This window comes from Lithobates pipiens, unplaced genomic scaffold, assembly GCF_037356315.1.
Source record: "Lithobates pipiens isolate NorthernLeopardFrog02 unplaced genomic scaffold, aLitPip1_a1.2 Scaffold_16, whole genome shotgun sequence".
In the NCBI taxonomy this organism is placed as follows: Eukaryota; Metazoa; Chordata; class Amphibia; order Anura; family Ranidae; genus Lithobates; species Lithobates pipiens.
In genome coordinates, this window is record NW_027507748.1 from 161,009,716 (window position 1) to 161,025,648 (window position 15,933).

Below are 15,933 nucleotides of genomic sequence, written 5' to 3' on the forward strand. Positions count from 1 at the left end.
TGGGGTTTTTTTTTTTTTTTTTTTTTTTTTTTTTAGGTATTTTTGCCTGGTATTTAGTTACTTACAATTTACAGTTTAACAAGAAAAACAGGTGAATAAAACCAATAAGATAAAAGCAATGTGCAAAACACCCCAAAGCATATAAAATCTTTTGTGGAATCTGTTAGCAGTGGGTTTTTACTGAGTTTTGCTCACTGTCACAGCTGTGCATGGATGTGAAAATAACAGGCCACTTTGTATCTATTTGGCAAACACTGCAAAGATGCAATAAATCAAACATTGGAGTTACCAGATACTAATTTCATGTCTTTTGTGTTTGGCGATTCCTGACCTTGAGATAAGACACAGTAACAGGAGTATGTTGTTCTATTATGCACGTTTTCACATCGGGATCCATTCTGCTGTGATATGATGCCAACATCTCTGAAACATGTTCCAGCAAAACAGAAAACCTTAATTATTTGCTGAATTATTTTTGATATATAGAGCATTTGATAGCTGTAGGCCTCATGCCTAAAGCACATTATATAATGCAATCTGTTAAATGGTTCATTGACAGATGTATTCAATGAAATGGTTTAGAAATGGAAAACAACTAGAGTGAGAAAATACCCCAGAGCTTTTCATGACCTAGAAAAGCATAACGGCCATCCTGCAGAAGGGGTACAGTACAGCAATAAATACAATTATTAGAACTAGATAAACTCTTCCCACTTTGTAAAGTGTCACTCGAGTCACTTCATGCAAGCAATTTTAGAAAAAAAACTAGGCTACTAATCTCTCTACAGCAGTTTGAGGATTCCCCACTTCCACAAGGCCAGACAGAAAGTGTGACCTACTTGCAGCAACTGGATTTGTAATGGCGAGGTAGCTGAGCAAAGCTGGGAATACTAGTAGTGATATAACAAAGTGGGCATCCTGAGAGATAAATGGAAATAATGTAGAATGCAACTTGTCAGCAACAGTGAAATTGATTTATTACTTCTAAGAAGAGGAAGCCTTTATAGTAAAACATTATTTTATAATAATTGGACCAGATGCACACTGACAAATCTGCATTCAGATAACATTTCTAAACGCTTTTAATGCATGTAATGATATTTTAATGGTGCAATTCACACAGTGTGTTTAGTTGCATTTAGAGGAAAAAAAAAAAAAAAAAAAAAAAAAGACTCCTATGCACCCAGGATCTGATTAGACACTTTAAAACGCAGCTGAACAAATGCAAATGCATGTAAACACTCCTAAATGCAGCTAAACAGCTTAAAGCTGGAACATCTAAAAACGCAGGCAAAAAATAGGGATCATAGAGTTCTTTACACTTTCAAGATGACTTCTCCTGTATTTAGAAAAGTTAGGCCCCTTACACACAGGACGGGATCCGTTGCTCAGCCAGGAATCTGTCTGCTGATCCCTGCTGAGCAGGCAGAAGGCTGGGTCCTGTCCGCTCCGCTTATGCAGAGTGGACACAGCCCGCATCCCTCTATGGGCGGTCAGATGTAAATCCATTACACCTGTCCATTTACACTTGACTGCCATCTGATCCCATCCATCTGTTTTTACCGGACAGGATCCAATGTTGGTGAGTGTCAATGGATACCAGAGGAGAGGAGACTGGAGGGTCCGAAAAAGTGACAGATCAGTCCACCCATGTGAAAGAGCCCTTAATCACCGGAGTGCTTTATTGGTAAAATAGTAACATATAGAAGGCCAAATGCCACAAATGTATTGAAAATCGATGTCTATAGATTCCTTTCTTGCCCTTCAATACTTTCCAATATGCCCAAACTTTGTCCCCAGCATGATAATGTCAGGCCAAAATGTACATTTCATTTGGAATGTATTAAAATCAGAAATACCCTCTTACAATAGGATCGACTGACATATAGGAATTCCAATTTACAACCTAATGGAGGTTGTCTGAAAAATATGTTGTGAAATAAGTAATCATAGAAACATATTTAATGCCACCCCCATCAAATCATTCTCGGCAGCCATTACCTTTTTTACCACCACCCCCTCCCTTTAGAATGTAAGCTCTACGAGCAGGGCCCTCCTGTACCTTTTGTATTGAACTCTACTGTAATTTTATTCCCCCCTATAGATTGTAAAGCGCTGGGTAAACTGTTGGCGCTGTATAAATCATGTATGATAATAATAATAAATGCAGAGCCATATATTCCATAGGTTAGAATAATAACTGGATCCCAAACCTGTATTTGTATACCTCACATTTACCAGTACAGTAATAGAAATAAGGTCACCTACAATAGTTTCACACCCACAGTGCTGCAGGGCATCATCGCTAACATGTGCCTGTGTTACCCTGTGGTTGATTAACATGGTAACTTTCAAAAGAAAGCTAATTTTTTCACAGCTGACAAATAATTATGAAAAGGACAAGAACATGTAGTCCTACCTGTTTTATCCTATTTAACCTGCCATGAACTGTCATACATTAATGACTGTCTAGATATGTATAATATAGCAGGAATCCGTTAGCCAATGTGCTTAGGAGTGTTGCATACATTTTTTAGTCTTCTTTACTGTCAAAGGAAGCACTGGTATGACTTTGTATATGCCTGCAGGCTGCTGAATAATGAATTCCATGGTCTTTAGATGAAGTTCAGTTTGCTATGCACAGTGCCCTACAACACTCTGCACAGCAATTAAAGAACTAGACAGCAATTAGAACAAAACAGACTGTCAGGTTTTTAGAAATCGTATCTAGCATTTCAGAGTTCTCCTGTATGTTCTACAGAAGAGAGGTCAACCTGAAATGGCAAATAATAAAATCAAGATGCGTTTTACATATCTGCTTTCTTACCTCCCAGTTTTAGTCGTGTATGTGGCCAGGTGACCATGGTCTGGCCAGCTGTGCACGGTCTCTGTCATTCCATGCTCTTGGAACACGGGCTGTAGATCTTTGATAATGGCATTTCCGTCAGCTAAAAAATGACATGTGAAAAAGATTATCAAACAATTGCTCAACATAAAAAAAAATGATTACAATCTTTGCATACAGTGGTAAAATACTAACTTGTAGACCAAGGGTGTCCAACCCGCAGCCAAAAGATGGCTACGACTGTGGCTCAACACAGAGTCATAAACTGACTTAAAGTGGAAGTAAACCCATAGATTTAAACAGTTTCAAAAAATGGTATGCGGGGAATGCTAACTGCACATTGGCTTTGCTCTGAACCATACTGTCAAACCACCCAATGGCTGGTGTCATAACGGATCACATGTGCAGCACCGTGGCAGCTGAAGATTAAACGGAGGCAAAGATGGCAGCTTCCGTGGATGAAAACGATAGGGGAGTTTACTTCCACTTTAAAAATGTTGCTTTTTTGTGGTAGGGGGGTTGTAAAAATGCATTTACACTCCGAAAACACATGCGGCCTAAAAAACATTGCGACAGTGTTCCTTTGACTGGCCTTTTATTGGGTTTATCTTCCCAAAGAAAAACATTCCACTCTTCACAATCACATCTTATTCATTCAGTTTTCGGCAGCACCTATATTTATGAGAAACTACTGAAGGATGAAGCATACAAAGAGCAAAATTAGAATCAAAATATCTGATGAGAACCTTGAGATTTAATTGAGAATTGCTACTACAGCCATCGAACAAGACATTGATGTATTTATCAAACACAGCGTCAAATATCGAATTTGTTTTATGTTGCCCACTTTTACTTTTACAATAAAAAAATATTCCAAAAAATGTTTTAAAAAGTTTTATTACTCAGGTACATGAACTATATTCGTGATCATTAATGTATAATCTGTCTGATGTTTTCTGCTCATCAGCTATCCTTATTGTTATTATATTTTATGTGTGGCCCAAGACAATACCTCTTCTTCCAGTGTGGCCTATGAAGGTCAAAAGGTTGGACACCACTGTTGTAGACGCAAGGCTGGCTGATTTCAAATCTCTCCCACGTCCATACACAATATATTCACAATTGGCATTTTAGTTATAGGCACCACTGGGCTCAATCATTTAGGTCCCATTCACCACTTTGTTTTGCCATGTGTCTTCTCTTCTAACCTGTATTAATGTAGGTAAACGTACGTTGACTTGTTTTGACGTGTTCCCACTTTAAAAAATGCACCAAAAAATGGAAAGACAAGCTTTCATCCTGTGTTCAAGTTTTAGTTTTACTTATTTATAAAGATAGATCTACAAATATTGAGGAACGGGGCTTTTGAATTAAACTTTACAGAGAAGAAAGGGGTAAAGTATATAAGGATGTAGTTAATATAAGGTTAATGCAGTAAAACTAGAAACCCTGATCTAGGAAAAGAACAGAACTTTATGCATTATTAATACATGGACAGCGTTAATTCAAATCTTAATCTCTTACTAGATATATCGGCCATCCAACTTTTCAGCAGTATAAAATATGCAAATAGACTATTTCTCTTGTGAACACGGATTCTTATTAGAAGTGGTACACTCCTAGCCCCTCAGATAAAAGAATTCTCAGTCTATAAATCATCCCGTATAAACGCAGAATGTCCCCAAAAAAAGCATTCTAAACACCAATATTGTATTCTGACAGTGGGAGGTTTCCCCACCGTCAGAATACAAATGATCACTGCTGATGGCTTTAGCCACTGGCAGTGATCATATTAAAAATAAAAAACTCACATGCTGGTTGTACAGAAGTTGATCAATAGACCAACCTAAGTGCAACCAGCCTGCCCAAAGATGGACTGAAATTTGTCTGGTTCCTGCAGAACGGACTACATTTCCATCCATCTATAACCAGCTTAAGTCTCAGTCAACAAGTCCTAGACTGACCAAGCCGTGACTAGTCAGACACAAGTGGAACCTTCCTATTCGATCAGATAAGCTGCAAAATGTTACTTGTTTGGTGTATCTAATGTAGGTGTATTTGATTATTTATAGTGGAACTTCAATCTTTTTTTTTAACTTTCCATCTATTAAATCTTCTGCCCTTGTTTTCACTTTGGATAGTAAAACTTTTTTTTCCTGCCAGTAAATGCCCTATACAGCCCACTTCCTGTTTCTTGTCCGGTAAAAAGCCTAGGCTTATGAAATCATGCACAGCTCTCTCTCACTCCAGTTATAGTTTGCCAGGAGGGGGGGGGGGGGGCTGAGTCATAAAAGGGCTAATGAAAGCTGCAGGGCTTCAGTGTTGGAGGTGTGTCTCTGTGTGAATCCAGGAAGTGAACAGGCAGCAGCTTCAGCTGCCCACAGTTAAAATGGCTGCAGCTAGACTCATTGGAGGGAGATTTCTGCATATTTGGCAAGTACAGAATCATAGTGTATATAAAATAATATGCACAGTGGTTGGAGGGAAGCTTCAGAAGGGCAAAGATGTTTTCATTACAAATTATGTGAACAGACTACAGTTCCTCTTTAAGGCTTTAGTATGCAGGGGCTGAATGGTGATTCTCTGATATATATCATTTAACAATTTACTATGTAAGGCATTTTAAATGGAAACCTTAATCACACAAATGCAGGGGCCATCACTGCTCATCTGATAGCTGGCTGGCAATCGTGGGGACCCAAGGGCTTTAATAGTTCCTCAGTCACAGATCTACAATATTATATATATATATATATATATATATATATATATATATATATATATATATATATATATATATATATATATATATATATATATATATATATATATATATATATATATATATATATTGTGGCAGCACGCAGGTAAAATCACCTGGTTGTATCCAGGATGGGAAATATGTGTGTCCTAGATTCAGGCTTTATGCAGACTTTTACAATTAGAGGGGAAGAGTTAATGAGCCCAGCTGTAGTAAGTGGGCTCATTAAGACCTCTACAAAAAACCCCAGCATGCATAGGGAGATGCTCCATCCTGGAACCAGTTTTGTGTTGTATAGACTGGGGAGTGTGTCACCTGTACTGTGCGGTGAGTTAACGCCTGTGTGGCAAAACCTTTACAACAAAGGCAGGGACTGGTACAGCACAAGGCTGCACCCAGTTGTTAGACAGGGAGTCTACGTGTGTAGTTAGAGGTCAAGCTGACCAGGATTTATTTTCTTGTTTTATTTTGTTTGGCTGTTATATGTATCACTGCATGTAGCATAAATAAACCGGATCTTTTGTTTTTTTTTAACCTACACCGCTGTCTGCTGTGCCTGACTTTGTGTTGTGAACCCATCCAGGGGGTCTCACACACCCGCTGCCGAGCTAACCCCTCACAAAATATATATATATATATATATATATATACACACATATATACATATATATATATACACATATATACATATATATATATATACACATATATACATATATATATATATATACACATATATACATATATATATATACACATATATATATACACATATATATATATACACACATATATATATATACACACACACATACATACATACATACACACACACACACACACACACACACACACACTGAATGTGGATCAGAACTGTGACTTCACTGGCTACGTACTAGTCTCAGGTCAGTGACTCAGAACATATGTTAGCTAGGAAACTAGCATTTTTTAGTGCAATATCAGGAATGGTGGCCTATGTATTTTTCAAATAGAACAAGTTTCCTTTGACCCTTTTCCATCAACCATACACATACAGTATATGTTGCAGCAAGACGTGAGCTGTAACGATAAGTGGCCACATATATGCATGCAGCCAGCAACTATATTCTGTGCCGGAAGTGTGCCCCCAGACTGTGACCACACTGTCGCTGTTTACGCTCAGGAGCCAGTAGGACAGGCTCAGTGACTTTAAACCTGCCATTGGGTTTCACCTTTGCCACAGGTCAGTACAAGAAAGTTTTGTGCTCCAAGATCCGTCCCGTAAACTGTAAGTGCTATTATTGTGGAGTAAAAACGTACTCTTAGATGAGCAACAAAAACTTCACTACATAGTAGAGTAGTGGTCATCAACCTTGTCCTCGGGGCCCACTAACAGACCAGGCTTGCAACCGAAATACATCACAGCTGATATCATTTGCGGCTCTGTGATTGCAGTATTCTAGTCTGCATCTCCCCAAGGTAATACATAAAACCTGGCCTGTTAGTGGGCCCTGAGGACAGGGCTGATGAACCTGGATTGTAGAGCATGTCAATTCACAAAGCAGGGCTGCCAAGTGCTGAAGCACACAGCGCATAATAAATCGCATATTCTCTGTTGCATCACTCAAACTGCTTCTAGAAGCAACTTCACCCCAAGAACTGAAAGTCATGAGATTTTTGGCCAAACAATGCATAAATGATCCTACATAGCAATTGAACAGTGTGTGGCAAATAAAGTCAATACGTAGAAAATCGTATGGCACTCCTATGTAGGTTTGGCCAGCCTTACTTTCTCCATGACTTGGCATCAAGCACTTTGTTTCTCTTCCAAGATAAAGTGTATAACAAGACTTTACTTGCTTAAGAGAACTTGAAACCAAATAAATATGAGCCTCAGACCCAGGGAATGCCAAATCTGGAGGCACATATTAGTAGAAGTGTAGGAAATTCTGTGGGAGACCATTAATTCTTTCATTTTTTTTCCATTTCATCAGTAATTCACATGGGATATTGTGATTTACAATGTTGCACTGAACCGAGCCAACTAACACCTACAGAGTAAAAGAAATATCATTCTCAGTATCACAATGCAATATTTTTTCATAATTTTCAGATCTCTACATGGCAGGTAACTGCTTCTTCACATCACTACGTACACACGCTAATTATATATATATTTATATATTTATATATATATTTTATTTATTTATTTTTTATTATGTGCACCCCTTGGAATTAAGGTCTTCTGCAGTAACTTGCCATAAAATGTAATCCGATCCTCATATGTCACAACAATAGACAAACACAATGTGCTAAAAGGGGTTGTAAAGTCTTGTGGTTTTTGACCTTAGACTGATAGCAGCAAGAGCCATTGGCACCCGCTACTGTCAATCAAATCCAGTGACACGGGAGCTAGGGGCAGGGCCAAGTCATGTGATCTGTGTCAATGCACGCAGCAGCTGGACTCGTAAGCGGGCCCGCACGGGTTCCCCCAGGGAAGGTGGCTCTCTGTGGGGGCACCCGATGAAGAGAAGGAGCGCCACCAGAGCACCCCAGAAGAGGAGGATCAGGGCCGCTATGTGCACAACCCTTGCACAGAGCAGGTAACTATGACATGTTTGTTATTTAAAAAAAAAAAATGCCAGATGGAGAAAACATTTTGAACATACGTTCACTACCGAAGAGCTATCCTCCATCTTCTATCTATTCCAATACAATGACTGGTACCTGAAACACGATCTCACTAACACCTTGGGAAACCTCAAAATAAAAGATCAGCCCAATTCTTCTAACCCCCCTCACTCATTTCCCGAAACGGGATGCCAGTTTTCCAGAAGTATGCACTCTCCACAGCCCCCTAATCCAGGAAGAATACCTCCAGCCACTACCATTACTTGTTAGTATAATATAGTATAATATAGTATAATATAGTATAAGTTAGGAAGCTTCCACTCCTGCAGGTTACATGACGCACAATTTGACAAGCTGCGAATGTATCTTCCATGACTGGACCGATTCACTGTTACTTTATTCACAGGTAATTATACCCATCTGTTAGTCTCGCCCACCCTCTCCCCTTCCCCTCCTACCCATTTATCCCCGCTTTTACTTATCCTTTACATTGAACTGCTACTTTGTTTTGGAATTATAGTTATAGTCCATATAGTTATGGAACTGTACATTCTTCATTGTCATTTGATTTATATTCTGTATCGTAACAACCCAATAAAAATGTTACATTAAGGCTGGGTTCACACCACAGCGATGCGGGAACGCCGCAAATCCGCAGCGTTTTCCCGCATCGCATGACTCCCGCCGGCAGTTCACACTGCCCTATGCGAACGGCTGGGAGTGTCAATGAAATGTTAATGACACCCCCAGATCCGTCCGCAGACTCGCACAGGAATCAGATCGCATGGTGTGAACACCCATGCAATCCGATTCTGCTGCGGACCAAAAAAAGGGTCCCGTGCGAGTTTACTGCGGGAGCGATGCGAATTCAGCCATACTATCTGTATGGCTGAACTCGCACCGCTACGGAGATCGGATGTGATTTGCACTGCAGTGCGGTGCGAATCACATCCGGATCTCCCCCCGCAGCAGTGTGAACCCAGCCTAAAAAACAAACAAAAAAAACTCTTTACAATTACTTTAAGTTGATTACATGTAAACAATTCTAATTTCTCATGTCTTTATTAAACACCATTAAACAAGCACAGTGCTGGAGAAAAAAATAAGTGAACCTTTGGCATTAATAGAGCCTCCATTGGCAGAAAGCAAACACTTTTGGTAGCTCTGAATCAGACCTGCACAACATACAGGAGGAATTCCTCCTTACAGAACTAATTATTATTCTTTAAGGTTCTTATATATACACCATCAATTTATGCAGTGCTTTATGCAGTGCTTTACATATACATTGTACATTCACATCAGTCCCTACCCTCAAGGAGCTTACAATCTAAGGTCCCTAACTCACATTCATATACTAGGGCCAATTTCGACAGAAGCAAATTAACCTACCAGCATGTCTTTGGATTGTGGGAGGAAACCGGAGTACCCGGAGGAAACCCACGCAGGCAAAGGGAGAACTTGCAAACTGGCAGATAGTGTCATGGTTGGGATTCAAACCAGCGACCCGTTTTACTGCTAGGTGAGAGTGCTAACCACTACTTCAACTCAAAAACATTTGTAGGATGTCTGATGTGAACGGTTCTCTTAGGGTCATTCCACAGCATCTCTATGGGCTTAAAGTGGTTGTAAAGCCTTAGGCTGCTTTCACACTGGGGCGGTATTCAGGCGTTACAGCGCTAAAAATAGCGCCTGTGTAACCCCTGAAAAAAACCGGCCCCTTTAACTCCAGTGTGAAAGCCGGAGAGCTTTCACACTGGAGCGATGCGCTGGCAGGACGGTGAAAAAAGTCCTGCTAGCCGCATCTTTGCAGCGGTGAAGGAGCGGTGTATTCACCGCTCCTATACCGCTCCTACCCATTGAAATCAATGGGACACCGCGGCAATACCGCCGGCAAAGCGCCGCTGCAGCAGCGCTTTGCGGGCGGGTTTAACCCCTTTTCGGCCGCTAGCGGGGGTTAAAACCACCCCGCTAGCGCCCGCACACCGCCGCTAAAACGACGGTAAAGCGCCGCTAAAAATAGCGGCACTTTACCGCCGACGCCGCTCCCGCTGCAGTGTGAAAGCAGCCTTAGGGCTTTTTACCTTAAGGCTGGGTTCACACCTATGCGAATTGGATGCAGAGTTTCTCTGCATCCAATTCGCATGACAGGAGATTGTGACCGGCTCTCTATGGAGCTGGTTCACAAATCTCTAGGGCTGTTACTGATCAAAAATTTTGTGTTTGATTAATCGATTTTTTTTTTTAATCGATTGATTGACTAATTTCGATTAATTATAACGCACATACAGATCCAACTACTTTTAGCTGATCTCCTTGCATTGCAACTCTGCATAAGTCAGTGGTAAATGTGGTATACTCTATATATAATCACCTGACACTTAGTTTTCACAATCCATGACTTAACGTCACAGTTCACACAAACGTTTTAAATTCCAACTGTAGTACTGATGTGTAATTTTTTTTTCCACAGTAGCGTGACAATCCCTCCACCTCTGGTCTAACTAATCACTCTCACCTTATGGCATGGACCCCTGTGCAAACAGGTGGTCATGTATGCGGGTATCAAAAGGGTTAACACGGACCATAAACTTCTCCCACAATCTCAGGTCGTGGGTAGAAAGAAAAGATCAATGTGCTCACCGCTTAAGAATAAGATTTAATTTTTGTGTTCAAACACAAACTACTCACATAAAGACGATAAAAACACAGCATGTAAATCCGACAATCATGTTAGTTCCGTAGGGCAGCAGCTGGGGGCGTCATGCGTAGCTCCTCCACCCGTACACGTTACGTTCAATCAGAAACTTTAACGTCACCGGACTCCTCCCCCCTTCCCTTCGTTAGCAGACGGAGGCACTTGGGGAAGGGGGTAGGAGTCTGGTGATGTCACCGGATCTCCGGCGGAACTCCCTGAAGACCCGGGAAGTTGGCGGAGAGGTGAAATTTGATCGATCAAAAAAATTAAAAGATTAATCGAGAAATTAATCTTTAATTTTCACAGCCCTACAAATCTCTAATGCGGATGTGGAGCAGCTTGCACGGGAAATGCTGTGCGTCTTTGGCTCAGTTTCAGGGCCAAATTCAGGCAAAAATTTGGCCCCAATTCATCCCTGAAATGGAGAACAGGGATGCACCAGACCCCTGCTGTGAGCCACATCTGTCAGAGGTGTGAACCCAGCCTAATGTGGTAGTAAAGTGTCTTGTGTAAAAACCGGCCGACAGGCAGGGTTTTTTTTTTTTTTTTTTAACAGGACAGATCCTAGGGGTTTCTTCTATCATAAATGACCCCCTGCCTGTCAGCGATCTGAGCTGTGCATGCGCAGGGCCAGGGCTGCTCTGTGCAATCCTTCTGAAGAGAAAAGAAAACAGGCATTTTCAGGGCAGAATACTGTGATCTCTCTGAGAGGTAATAAATAGCTGTAGGTGTTGCACGTAAAAATGACTTTGCGTGTATGCACTTTAAGTGGAACTAAACTTAAAAAAAAAAAGAAAAAAAAATTAGATAGTAGGTTTTTTTTTTTTTTTGCCAGACATTCACAGTCTTCTATCCGTTTTCTCTATATAATAATGTACAACTTATATGCCATGCAGTGTACAACCTTGGCTCATCCCCAGCATCTGTAATGGTACCAGGGATGATGCTGTACGCATGAGGCTCACTGGTCAAAGAGGACAACAGGGGAACTGGACGTAGCTGTGAAGGGGATGGAGCAGCAACTGACAGCTTGGATCAGTCAGGAGAACACACTTGTAAGGCAATTGTGCCATGCTTGCACATTATGGCAAGAGCCCACTCACAAAAGCAGACTTTACTTCTGCTTTAACATAAAAAAAATATTTGGCACTAGGTCCACTTTAAACTAATTTTGTTCCCCTAAAATGAGAGTGACTGTGTTGGTCTTAAAAATACCAAGGCCCGATAGGCAGTACACATCATGACTTTTTCTACAGTGTACAAAATACCTAAAGATAAGAACATGGCAGGTGTTTATACAAAGTAGGCACACATGCAGAAGGAAACTGAAAACGGGACAGGAGAGTCATGAGATATTTATGTTTGGCCAACATTGCAGTCACAGATACTGTGCTGTTAGGTGAGCTGGATCAGCTGCAGAGCAGCAGGGTCTGCAGGGTCTGCTGCCAGCTCTGATAATCTTCATTCTGATAACTCTTCAGCAGATACTGGTGGAAGATAGAATGCAAAACGGATTTGCTGTGGAAAATATTATGCTACATGCATGGTTATCCCTTTTCAGTCCAATACACATCAATACATGCATTCAACAGGAATAATAGAACTATTAAGACCTTACCAAAGTAAAGCATAGATATTTCCTAAACCATATACAGCCATGGCCAAAAGTTTTGAGAATGACGCAAATAATCATTTTCACAAAATCTGCTGCTTCAGTGTTTTTTAGATCTTTTTGTCAGATGTTCCTATGGTATACTGTAGTATAATTACAAGCATTTCATAAGTGTCAAAGGCTTTATTGACAATTATATTAAGTTTATGCAAAGAGTCAATATTTGCAGTGTTACCCCTTCTTTTTCAAAGACCTCTGCAATTCGCCCTGGCATGTGGTCAATCAACTTTTGGGAGTCATCTTGACTGATGGCAGCCCGTCCTCGCATAATCAATACCTGGAGTCTGTCAGAATTTGTGCGTTTTTTTTGTTTTGTTCTCACACTTCGAGGATTGACCGCAAGTTCTCAATGGGATTAAGGCCTGGGGGAGATTCCTGGCCATGCACCCAAAAATTCAATGCTTTGTTCCCCAAGACATTTAGTTATCACTTCTGCCATATTGCCAGGTGCGCCATCATGCTGGAAAAGGCATTGTTCCTCACAAACTGTTCTTGGATGGTTGGGAGACGTTACTCTCGGAGGATATTTTTGTACTATTCTTTATTCATGGCTGTTTATTTGGGCAAAATTGTGAGTGAGCCCCACTCCATAGGCTGAGAAACAACCCCACACATGAATGGTCTCTGGTTGCTTCACTGTTCGCATGACACAGAACTGATGGCAGTGCTCGCCTTTTCTTCTCCGGACAAGGTTTTTTCGGAATGCCCCAAACAATCAGAAAGGAAATTCATCACAGAACAGATATATATATATATATATATATATATATATATATATATATATATATATGATAGATATATGATAGATATAGATAGATAGATAGATAGCGAGAGATTATAGATTATATATTATATATTATATATATATATATACATATATACACACACACACACACACACACACACACACAGGGAATAAATTACACACAGGTGGACTTTATTTATTAATTCGGTAACTTCTGAGGGCAATTGGTTCCAGTACGGTTTTAGTTAAGGGTAGCAGAGTAAAAAGGGCTGAATACAAATACACGCCACACTTTTCAGATATTTGTAAAAAAAAATTGAAACCTTTTACAATTTTTCTTTTGACCTCACAATTATGTGCCACTTTCTGTTGGTCTATCACCAACAGATCACATTTTTGGTTGTAACATGACAAAACGTGGAAAATTTCAAGGGGTACAAATACATTTTCAAGGCACTGTATGCAATTGCAGCAGACTTCATGAAAATTATTTGTCATTTTCAAAACTTTTGGCAATAGCTGTACATATGCATTTTTTTTCTTCTTTTTTATAAATATATGTCTAACCATTAAACCTAATCTGCACATACATTTGATCTGTGTGAATTGGTCAAAAACAACATTTTATTTAACCCCTTGCCAACCAGCGCATGACGAAATGCAAGTAGGCACAATGGCACGGCTGGGCAAATGGGCGTACAGGTATGTCCTCCTTAAGATCCCTTTCACACTGGTAGCGTTTTTCAATAGAGCTTGTATAGTGCCTGAAAAAAGCGGCTCCATTCACTTCAGTTTGAAAGCCCAAGGGCACTGGAGCGGTGTGCTAGCAGGGCATCACAAACAGTCCTGCCAGCAGCTTCTCTGGAGCGGTGAACTCACTGCTCCTCCACCGCTGCTCCCCATTGACATCAATGGGGCAGCGCTGTGATTGCGGGCGGATTTAACCCCTTTTTGGATGCTAGCGGGGGGTTAAAGCCACCTGCTTATAGCCGAATAGCACTGCTAGAACAAGGCTAAAAATAGCGCTGCTTTAACGCCGATGCCTGGGGCGGTTCGGTGTGAAAGCCCTCTAAATCGTGACATTGTGGACGTGCGCGCACCGTGACCACGGGTCCCACAAACTCAATGTCCAGGGGGGGGGGGGGGGGGCGCAATTGTGTCAAGGCATTTCCCTGTTCTGCCTAGCAACATGACAGATCTACTGCTCCCTGTCATCGGGAGCTGTGATCTCTCATGTTCTAGTGAGGCAATCGTAGTTAGAATCACTCCCTAGGACACATTTAACCCCTTGATTGCCCATAGTGTTTAACCCCTTCCCTGCCAGTGTTATTTACGCAGTAATCAGTGCATTTTTATAGCACTGATCGCTGTATAAAGGACAATGGTCCCAAAATAGTGTCAAAAGTGTCCGCCATAATGTTGCAGTCATGATAAAAATCGTAGATCGCCACCATTATTAATAATAAAAAATAATAATAAATGCCATAAATCTATCCCCTATTTTGTAGACGTTATAACTTTTGCGCAAACCAATCAATATACGCTTATTGCATTTTATTTTTACCAAAAATATGTAGAAGAATACATATCGGCCTAAACTAAGAAATTATATATATATACATTTTTTTTTTTATAGCAAATTTATTATAGCAAAAAGTGAAACATATTCCTTTTTTTTTTTCTTAAATTGTCACTTTTTTTGTATAGAACGCAAAAAATAAAAAATCGCAGAAGTGATCAAATACCATAAAAAAAAGCTCTATTTGTGGGAAAAAAGGACGTCAATTTTGTTTGGGTGCAATGTCGCACGACCGCACGATTGTCAGTTAAAGCGACGCAGTGCCGTATTGCAAAAAGTGCTCTGGTCAGGAAGGGGGTAAATCCTTCCGGGGCTGAAGTGGTTAAAGAGTTTTTTTTTGGGGTTAACAAAGATGATCCTGTTCTCTTAACCACTTAAGGACTGGAAGGATTTACCCCATAATGACCAGGCCATTTTTTGCAATATGGCGTCGCTTTAACAGAGAATTGCACGGTCCTGCGATGATGTACCCTAACAAAATTGACTTCCTTTACCGGCACCCTGGACAGGTTTCAACCTTCCTTGAGGACTTCTCTGCCTGGATACCCTACTAAACTTCTCAATCGAACCTCTTCTTTTGACCCAAAGCAATGGATACACAATGTAGCTGAGCAGAGAAGTCATTAAGGAAGGTTGAAACCTGTCCAGGGGGCCTGGTAGATCGCAGCAATTTTAAGAGAAATGGGAGAAAATAGACTAATACAATGTGTCCCATAGGAGCAGATTGACAGAGAGGGAGGTGGGTGAAGTACCCAATAGGTGTTGTGTGGGGCTAAGAGAATTGTTGCCATCAGAGTGAGTAGAAGCCTGTATCCGATACAGGCTTCTACTCACTCTGTTGGGAACACCCTTGACCTCGTATTCTCCTGCACTCCGTGCAACCACTCCAACAATATTTTCCCTCTCCGATCACCTTATTAGTTCCACTTTCTCCCTGTCTTCCACCTCTTCTCCCTGTCCAACCACCTAACAGTTACCTGTAGAAAACTTCGTCACCTCAACCCTTTTCTTCTCTACTTTACT

The 15,933-nt window shown here is 40.7% G+C and overlaps 1 protein-coding gene across 1 annotated transcript in view; it reads right to left on the minus strand.

Moving 5' to 3' along the window:
- Positions 1–15,933, minus strand: part of SMS (spermine synthase) — a 294,657-nt gene that overhangs the window by 202,402 nt on the left and 76,322 nt on the right. Inside the window, exon 2 of the mRNA XM_077480709.1 lies at positions 2,828–2,948. Coding sequence (XP_077336835.1) covers positions 2,828–2,948 — 121 coding nt within the window. The remainder of the gene's footprint in view (positions 1–2,827; positions 2,949–15,933) is intronic.